The 9,945-nt window shown below is 37.8% G+C and overlaps 1 protein-coding gene across 1 annotated transcript; it reads right to left on the bottom strand.

Annotated features, from left to right (window-relative positions):
• Positions 1-224: 224 nt before the first annotated feature.
• Positions 225-6,043, bottom strand: LOC113699092 (probable inactive receptor kinase At5g10020). The gene is made up of 3 exons (XM_027219185.2): positions 4,848-6,043; positions 1,942-3,609; positions 225-1,159 (listed from the first exon to the last, which is right to left on the bottom strand). The coding sequence occupies exons 1-3, from the start codon at positions 5,806-5,808 to the stop codon at positions 582-584; spliced, it is 3,207 nt and encodes a 1,068-aa protein (XP_027074986.1). The 5' UTR covers positions 5,809-6,043; the 3' UTR covers positions 225-581.
• Positions 6,044-9,945: the final 3,902 nt, after the last annotated feature.

Consider the following 9,945-nt stretch of genomic DNA (forward strand, 5'->3'; position numbering starts at 1 on the left):
CCACCTCAGGCGGTCAAGTCAGCCGTGGCTATGGTGGCGCGCAGATAAAATGTCAAAAAGGATAAGGCATTACAGCGCTGTGTGGTGGTGCTTGAGCATGAATATCTAAGAGTCATATGTCCTCCTAACTCAGAACTTGATACAACAATAAGGTACAAAGTTGGCACAGGTGACGAAAGGGCGATAAATTATAGTAACAAAAAGATAGATAATCAAGACAAAGGTTGATCTGCACAAAGTGATCGCCCCAACAGGAATGTGATGATGTAAAAGCAACAGTCAAATTACAAGAAGAAAAGGAAATGGAACTTTACTAATAGCTGTGAGTGAACTACACAAGGTCGAGCTATCATTTGTCAACAGAAATAATGACAAACCTAGCTCGCTGGACTCACAATCAAACTAAAGAATATGGTCAATCAATCAATGGATCAATCATCCCTTTACACAAAAATTGCAGGGGGGGAGGTTATAATTGCCTGGATTAGGAGGCAACCAAATCAATCAGGTGAAAAAGGAAAGGGAAAATACAATGAACAATCAAGTCAAGCAAAGAACTATTCCAACAGATGTACAAAGCTTCACAGATCTATTGAGCAGAGATCTCCACAAACTTGTCTGATGTTGGGCCTTTCATTTACGGGAAGGATACACCGAAGCGATATGGCAAGCAAGTCATTCATCGCTTTTGAATGCTCTTCCCCACCAGCAATATCTCTGTCAATACAGTCCATTCCTCGACCTTCTTGATCACATAGCCGAAGCCAGTCTGTAAGATCAACAGCTCCTGATTCACCAGAGATGATGTCACCGGCACTTCTTCTGGTCAGCAATTCCATCAGAATAACACCCAGTGCATAAACATCAGCCTTAAATGATGGCATAGGTTTTGTGGCATTTGCAAGCTCTGGGGCACGATATCCAAGGGTCCCCAGGTTCAGTATCTGCTCAGCGATGCCAGCTGGAGTCATCAGGCGGTGGAGACAATAATCTGTAAGACGAGCATCGTAGTTAGGCCCCTCCAAGATTACATTCGTAGGCTTTAAGTTTCCATGAGGCAATCCTCTTTCATGAAGGTACATCAGACAGCGAGCAACATCAACAGCGACCTTTACCCTTTGACTGAATGATAACGGGGAGTACCTCCGAGGCGTTGTCTCTGCATGGCATACATTTCAGAACATGAGCAAAGCACATTATTTTTGCAGAGCTTTACCTCTAACCCAGCTATAAAGACATGTTAAATCACTAATCAGAATTTAACAGTTGCCAAAAACTTACCACACGCCAAAATTCCAAGTCCGACAACTAGAGAATAAGCAATGACATTTAACAATAGCAGAAATGGACTCACCTGCTTGGGGAAATATAATAGCACTGCAGAAGCTGAGCAATAGGCAATCCTCTTAATGCTAATCAATATTACAGAGGAGGACCATAGAATATCAAGATACTATAAGTGAGAACACTCAGTAAATGTCCTGCATTATAACTCACACGCCTTGCGCCACTGTTCAGCACAAGAAAAATTCACTCAAAAAGTGTGTAGAGTCCATTGGGATGTGCTAAATCGATCATCCTTCCCTGTTTTGTCTTTTTTGTTTGAAGTGACAGGATCATTGAAAGCTTACACAGACAATCAAATGCAACTCTTCAAATAAACTGTCACCCAACTTGTTTTCATGATTCCAGAAGTGTTGTTGCCTTAATACAGGTACCATATAGGTAACACAGGAAAATACTAGTACATATCAATGGCAAACAACACTGACTAGCATTTATATTTCCAAATAGCACAAGAAGGAAGTAGAAAGCACATTATAGGATTTGTTCAATAGGGAGTTAATAAATGGTAATCCGTTATGTGATTATCAACAAAACCAGAAAATACAGTGCACAGGCCACATATTCCAGATTAAATAGGATGTTTCAAGGGCTTACCATAAAGATGAAGAGCCAAGCTATCTCCCTGTATGTAGTCTGCTAAGACAAGTCGCTCTTGTTCTCTAGGTCCCCAGTAGTAAGCTCGCAAAGAAACAACATTGGGGTGCCTTATTGATCCAATCTTTCTTACTTCTTTTGCAAATTCTTTCTTATTTTTGACCAATCCTACTCTCAACCACTTCACAGTAAGCATATGACCGTTGTCAAGGGTAGCTTTGTATAAGGTACCATGGCTGCTCCTACCAAGAACTTCAGCCGGAGCACGAGACAACTCCTCAGCTGTAAATGCCAGTGAAGCATCCAGAAAGAACAGTTCTCCAGCCAATCGATCCGGCGAATACACATCCAAAATCACCGGTTGTTCAAATGTGTCAATGAAACGGGGTGAGGAAGCAATTGGAGAACCTGGAGAGGACTTTCTTCCAGATGTTGCAGGACGATTATCTTGTACATTGGGATTCACATATGTAGAACCAGTTGCAGAACCCTCAGGCAAAACACGTTCAACAATTTCAGTACTGGAGTCCAGCGGACCTGACAAGGATCTTGAGTTCGAAGGCAGCAGATGATCATTAGAAAAGCTCAAGGATGTGGGAGGTGGCTCCTCAGTATGGAACTTGAAAAGCGAAGGCCGACTAAATCTTCCTAGTCTATCATCTCGACCAGCAGTCTGGCCACTAAATCTGCCCTGCCCACGGAAGTCATGGTGCTGAGCTCGATAGTATGCCAGTAAAACAAAGGCAATCATGACAACAGCTCCGACAGAGGCAACTATAATAGCTATCCTTATACTAGATTTCGAGCTATGATGTTTTCCTCTAACATCAATTTCATCAGGAACTTTGTGATGTGGAGATGATCCCCCAGGTGGAAGTATGAGCAAGGTGTTCCCAGGATGAAATGAAGAATCTGGAAAATGTATCAAATTTTCCGGGACTGTCCCCTCTAAATCATTGTATGACACATTAAAAACTTCAAGTCTTGAAGAAAGTTCATCAGGGATCTTGCCCTTGAAATTATTATTTGATAGATCAAGATATTCCAAGCCATTAATTTTGTTCAGTTCACTTGGCAGGTCTCCAGACATTTGATTTCTTGCCAGATTCAGTAATCTAAGCCTCCCCAAGTTACCAACATCAGAAGGTAAGATTCCTGTCAAGGAATTGTCTGAAAGATCAAGCAACTCTATCGGAAAAGATGAAGGAAGTGCTAATAACTCACTGGCACCTGAAGCACCAATAGGAATTCTTCCATTCAAATGATTTCCAGACATGTTCAAGCTGGTCAAGGTCAGGGATTTAAAGAGAGAACCAGGGAGGCTCCCATCAAGTTTATTAGAGCTGAGATCGAGGGTAGCCAGCCTTGGACTATCCCCCAGTTCGCTAGGCACGCTTCCCACCAAGGAGTTATTTCTAAAACTTAGCAGGCTCAGCCTCTGCAACAGTGTCCAGTTAGAAATGCTTCCAGTCAAATTGTTCGAGCTCAAGTCTAGAACTTCCAAACTGGCTCCCCAATTATCCATTACTCTGATGTCATCAGATAGCATATTTCTACTCAAATCAGCGAGAACACAATTTCCCAAAGAAGGTGGAAGTGAACCTGAGAGCACATTGGACGAAAGGTTCAACGTACGCAATGTAGTCGAGTTAACCTCTTGGATAGAATCTGCACAAATGCCAACAGTTCCTTCAAGATATTTAGGACATCTAGCTCATGTTTTTGAAATACAATCTTAGATTCAGGAAAGTTGTAAAACATTGGTAACAAATTGGCAAATATCTTAACTTCTTTTCATAGACTTGGCTCAATAGAATATTCTCACATAGGCAGAACAAGAATTCAAGAAAGGATATGAATGCATGCCAAAAAAGATCAAAATAAGTACATGCAGAGTGTAAGAGAGCATCATTAAACTTCTCTAATCTCTTCTTTTGTCTTAAATTCTGCAAAGCATCTATGTTAAGCTCATAAATAATTCTGCCAGATAATATGAGTTGGCACCGACAAAAAAAAAGCAAAGATCATATAGAAAGTTTATAGCTTGAGGCTTCCACAGCACATCATCAAAACATGTAAAATTTTAGTACTGACAATTCTGTTGCTCCTGTGTATGATTTTTGTTACCTACCCTTTTTGAAGATAAATAAGCATTTTTTTACTTGAATACAGCATTAACTTCCATTTCAAATATACTTTTTGGCATATGTAAAATGCAGAATCTAGTCTTAGTTTTACTTACCAAGTTAAAATCGACAAGTTTCAAAGAATTGGACAAAAACTTTAAGAAATGATTGCGCTAGGGATTAAGTGGCAATCAACATACTAATTTCTCAAGTATCTTGTCAATATGACCAAGTAATGATCCAAATATTCATGCTCAAAATTGAAAAAGGGTAGTTCCAGTCCACAAAATGTTTTGCTCCAATAATTTGAAATTGTTCCATTCATTGTCAAAGCAGCCATTCCTCTCGGACAAGACAAATCTTTTCCATTTTTGTGAGATAAGCTCTTTGTAACAGACAATGCTATCAAATAACTAGACTTGTACATCATGCCAAAAAATTGACAGAATTTAAGACATATGCCCACAGCCAATTGTTGGACAAAACGTCCATACTTTACACAAAACCTAAAGGAGGCCCCATAAAATTTCTATAAATCACTAATCCAGCAAATGAAGTATTCCCAACTCAAAGAACTGCAAATAAAACTAATAACAATCCAATTTCGGAGCTCTATATCATCCAATTCCAACACTTAAAAATTATAACGACTAACACATGCATAATTACTCTAACATTTCTAATATTCACAGAAGGGCACGAAGTTTTACAACTAAGCAATCAAAAGGCAGAGTAAAATCCCATAATTAAACAGTTGAAATTTAATAACCAATTCCATACTCGAAAACTGATTGCTACTAAGATCCAACTCCACCAATGGGACAGGCCCCTGTAAGAGCTCCACAGGTATAGACCCATAAAATTGATTACTCCCCAACTTCAGAACTTGAAGAATCGGCAATGTGGCCATTGACGGAAGCTCAGCACTGATCCTATTATCACCCAAATCCAGAGTCCTCAAATTCCTGAACAATTGCATTACATCCGCTGTGAAAAATCCACCAGCCAAATTGTTACCACTCAAATTGAGATACTGAACTGTATTAGCCAGGCTAGAGACATTCTGAGCACTCAATGCCAAGGATCCCACAAACGAATTTCCACTCAAATCCACATACTCCACATTCCTGAGAACCGAAAATAAGAATTCCACGCTCCCACTTAGGAAATTTTGATGCAAGTCCATCACTTTCAACTGATTCAAATTATAGGTACTACCGGGGTACCACCCGGTTAAATTATTTCGCGATAAATTGAGATAATTCAAGCCCCAGAGATCATTTATCCGGTCTGGAATCGGGCCAACGAATTGGTTGTTTGAGAGATCTAAATGCTGCAGAGTAGTCATAGTTCCGACGGCCGGGACAAGACGGCCGGTGAAGGAGTTACCAGAGAGAGTGAGGTTTTGGAGGGATTTTAGGGGCAACAGGGTACTAAACTTGAGCTCACCGGAGAGGCCGAGGCCAGAGAGATTAATGGCAGTGATGGAGTTGGAAGAAGGGTCGCACAAAACGCCGTAGAAGGAGGAGGGGCAAGTGACGTTGTTCCTGGAGCGAATGGATGGATCTAAAAGGGTTTCGTTCCATGTGGTGAAGATTTTGTTTAATGGGTCGATTTTAATTCCCTTTTTGAACTCGAGAAGTGACCGGATTTCGTCGTCCACGACAGCAGAGCAGTGGCGAAGTTGGAGGTGGTGAAGGAGGAGGATGAATGTGAGTAGAAGAGAGAGAGTGTGAGTCATTGGAGTCGAGAGAGTAAGAAAGGACGATGTGTATTAGGGGTGAGGCATTTGACAGGCGAAGGCGGCTGCGGCGGAGATGATGGTGGTGGAAAGTGGTGTGATGGTGCAGAGTTAGGGGCGGTGGTGGAGGTAGCGGTAGTTGGAGAGGAGGCAAAAGGGGAGGGAAGTAAGAGAATTAGGGTTTTTATATTAGGGGAAGAGTGTATGGGGGAGACTGAGTAGTGCTGTGAGAGTGTGCTGTGCTGTGCTTTGTCTTTCTGTACGTCTCTGTGTGTAGTGTGTGAGAGAGAAAGGTGGGATTGTGTCTGTGTTAGTATGACGTGTGTGAGAGACAGAAAGGTGAAATTGTGAGCTAATGGTGTGTGAGTGTGTGATGTAGGAGGACTCTCTGCGCGTTCCATTGAAAATGACGCGCTGGTGTCCTTTTCATTTCGAAATATTTCAAAAATGTTTGTCATGTTAAAAATATTAAATAATAATTTTATTAATTTCTCCTTTTAACACGATCTCATTCCTTTAATCATATGAATATTTTGTTATTCAAATTTAGAATTTGAATTTATGGAGGTAAGATTAGAAAAAAATACAAATATTATAATCAAAATACTATCCTTAACAAATTGAATTCTTAAAACGTGACAAAAAATTAAGACGACGATATACAAGGTGGTGGTTGTACCACGTATCTTAGTGTGTGAGAAAAAGGTGTGTATATTGTGTGAAGTGTGTGATAGAGAAAGGTGAGACTACGTGTCTTAGTGTATGAGAGAAAGATGTGTATATTGTGTGAAGTGTGTGAGAGAGAAAGGTGAGATTGTGAGAGTTCTCTATGTGGAGTGTGTGAGTCTATGAGAGAGGGAGGAGGTATTATAGTCCAAATCTGGGGTAAAGCCGGTTTTCAATTACACAATAACCCAAATTATGACATATCACTTTGTGAGACGGTGTTATTCAATCTAAGCCATTGGATCTTTAAAAGTAGGATCCACCCAAGTGCGAGCCGGTATTATATGGGTCTAACATATATTGATTCATTACAGAGGTGATTAAAACAAGGATAATATCAGAAAACCTCCCTGAGTTTTCTCTTAGTAGCATTTAGCACCTTTGAGATTTTGAAAATCCCTAGATTTTGATTTGATTTTTATACTGATTTATTACAACTTAAAGGTTTAGGTCATGGCTTGAGAAGTTGTTGGAAAAAATATAGGATTCATAAAAAATTGATGTTGATCATATAAAGAATATTTTGTGTTTTTCAAATTTATATTTTTAGCAAATATGACTTTGTGACGTGATGGTAGTACTTAAGACTGTTTTTTAGATGGTGATTTTAATAGATTAAACAAAGTCACTTAAGAATATTTTTGTTTAGCAAAAGGGTAGTTTAGGATTTTTTGCAAATAGCAAATGTAAGGGAGATAAGTGATGTTTTTAAAACCGAAGAGGTATTAAGTGATATTAAGAGAAACATTAGGAGAAGTTTCTAATATTATCCTTTAAAACAAAGAAAATCAACAGAGTTTAATTCAACTAGTAAGGTTCCTTCATCTTATATAAGGGAAATTTTAGTTCAAATTAAAGTTGTGATGCAAATAGTCTCTTGTTTACAGGTAATCTATAAGAATCACGATATTATTGAAAAACATGTTAATGTGCTACCTTAGCATTAGAATTGGGAAATTTTCCACTACTAAACTTTTTCTTATCAAAAATTAAAACTAAGAAAAATAACAGAATAAAAAAGCTCATGGGAAAAAAATAATTTTCCTACCAATCTAGCTAGCTTATTTGCTACACTAGAAAATATCATAAGAAATGTTGATAAGAATGTAAAGGAGGCAGTCTAAAAAATAATTCTACCCAAAAACAAGTTTTAATTTTTTTTTAAAGATTTTAATTAGCTAGTAAGAACTAATGTATTGCCTTTTAGAGTTTTAGGAAGTTTAGGGATTTCTTTGTCAGGAGTGAGTACAAGAAATAAATGTTTAGCCAGACGAAAATCAAGAAATGAGTTCTTGTTAACAAGATGAAAAAAGTCTCAAAAGCTCCCACACAAAAACTATTAATTGTTTGGATATTGAAATTATTCCAAATATTATTTCGCTTGCATCATAAATATATTTTTCAATCCACTTTTTTATATTTCTAACCACCTTTTTATCTTACATACATCACATTATAAAAAGTGTTATAGTTATTATTTCAAATAATACTCTATCCAAACAACCTAATTCTAATATCCATATTAGGTATTTTTTAATTTTTAATTTTTTAAAATATTATGTTCTCCTCTATCCATATAGGTATGTAACTTTGTATATCTCTGTCTAATATTTTCTTATACAATGTGAGCTATGTACATAAAGAACCCAAGTAGAGAAAAAGGAAAAAAAAAGTGAATCATATAAATTTAAAAAAAAGGAGGCTTGGGAGATGGAGAGGGATGAGCAAGTTGGTTGGTATAAGGCTGTTACATAACTACAATCTGTAAAGGACAGCACAAAAACTGACTCAAGGCCCTACTAGGCACTCACATGCCTTTTAACCAATACCTTAATGGGGTCAATTTATTTATGATTTTTATTTGTTGTTTTTTCTCCTTATCTTTTAGTCAAAATTTTCTTTTATGGTTCATTAACTTTGGAAGTATTGTATATAAAGTACTTTATATAAAGTGGGAATGGAGCTTGGGTTCTTCCTGGTCTTTCGTCCTCCAACTCCTGTGCAAATCACGTGGCCTGCATCCCATTCTTTCTCTTAAAGTTTGTTGCTGCCTTTTTTGTCCTCCGTCATCATGCACTATTAGTCATCCGTCATCATGCAGTATCTATCTTCTATTTTTTCCCCCTCAATTCAGATTGGTTACTAACCATTATTTGCTTCTTTTTATTACCCCTGCTGTTTTTATTACCCCTTCTTTTATTATATATATACCTATACTCTATTTAGTCTTTTTTGCTCTAAATTCTTATCCCTATATTATTTCGGTATCTAGTATTTGCTTCTTTTTTATATAGTGCCCATGGTTTTTTTCTCTCCTCCTTTCAAATAAATATTTGGTACATTTTTTAAACAATTTTTTCTTTATCCCATATTTAATATTACTTGCTCTGTTGTTATTTCTACCTGACTATCTTTTTCCCCTTTTGCTCAAATCTTTTTTTCTTCTTATTCTCTATTTAACATTCTACACTTTTTTCCATATTATTATATTGTATATGACATACGTATCTTCTATTTAGTCTATATTTTTTTTTCTCAATTCTTTTCAGTATATTTTTTCGCTATCCAATATTTGCTTCTTTTTTATATACTACCCATGCTTTTTCCCTTTTTCTCTCCTCCTTTGAAATCAATATTTAGTCCAGCTTTTTTTCCTTATTATACTGCTAATACAAATGCTGGATTAGTATACCAACTAAGCAGACCATTAATAATCGCGCCATTAAAAGCAGACGCCTTCCTGTTCTCTACCATTGGTCAGCGGATTCCCCTCTCAGCATACGCAGCCAACAATCCATTAATTTTTATCGGCTCCATGCAAAAAAATGCACGTCTTCGGCCATGCTTTCCCGGGTTCCGGTGCATGCAAGAGAAGCCAGGTAATCATTTCAGCTTCTTTCCCTTGCATTTCAACTTCCTTTTCTTCTTCCTTTACTTCATTTTGTTCCTTGCTTCCACTTCTTCTTACTCGCGCTTTTCTTCTCCTCTGTTTCCTCCTACGCCTTTCTTCAATCAGTGTTCCTGCTATTTTTCTGCTGCTCGCTGTTACATCTGCTGTAAGTGCTGCTCCAGTTTCACTGTCCCTAATCCTGTACTAATCTTTATGTTTTTTCCTTTTGTTTTACTTTTTCCCCCCCAATTCCTTCTACTTATCCTGCTAATCCTGCTTACAGCTTTATTCTGCCTGTCCATGCTATTATTATTCGTCTTGCATTTTTTTAACTGCTGTACACTTCTGTTTGTTCTAACGTTTTCACTTTCATTGCATTTTTTCCCTCTTATTTTTTAGCTCACGGCTTAACTTTAGCTGCTACCCACCATTTTTTGCCCTCTGTTCCTTTTTTTGGTGTCGGCTTCGTGCTCGTACATTGTGTCTGCACTCTATCCATCGTTTGCTTTCTTGGTCATGTT

Source organism: Coffea arabica, chromosome 7c (assembly GCF_036785885.1).
Source record: "Coffea arabica cultivar ET-39 chromosome 7c, Coffea Arabica ET-39 HiFi, whole genome shotgun sequence".
NCBI lineage: Eukaryota > Viridiplantae > Streptophyta > Magnoliopsida > Gentianales > Rubiaceae > Coffea > Coffea arabica.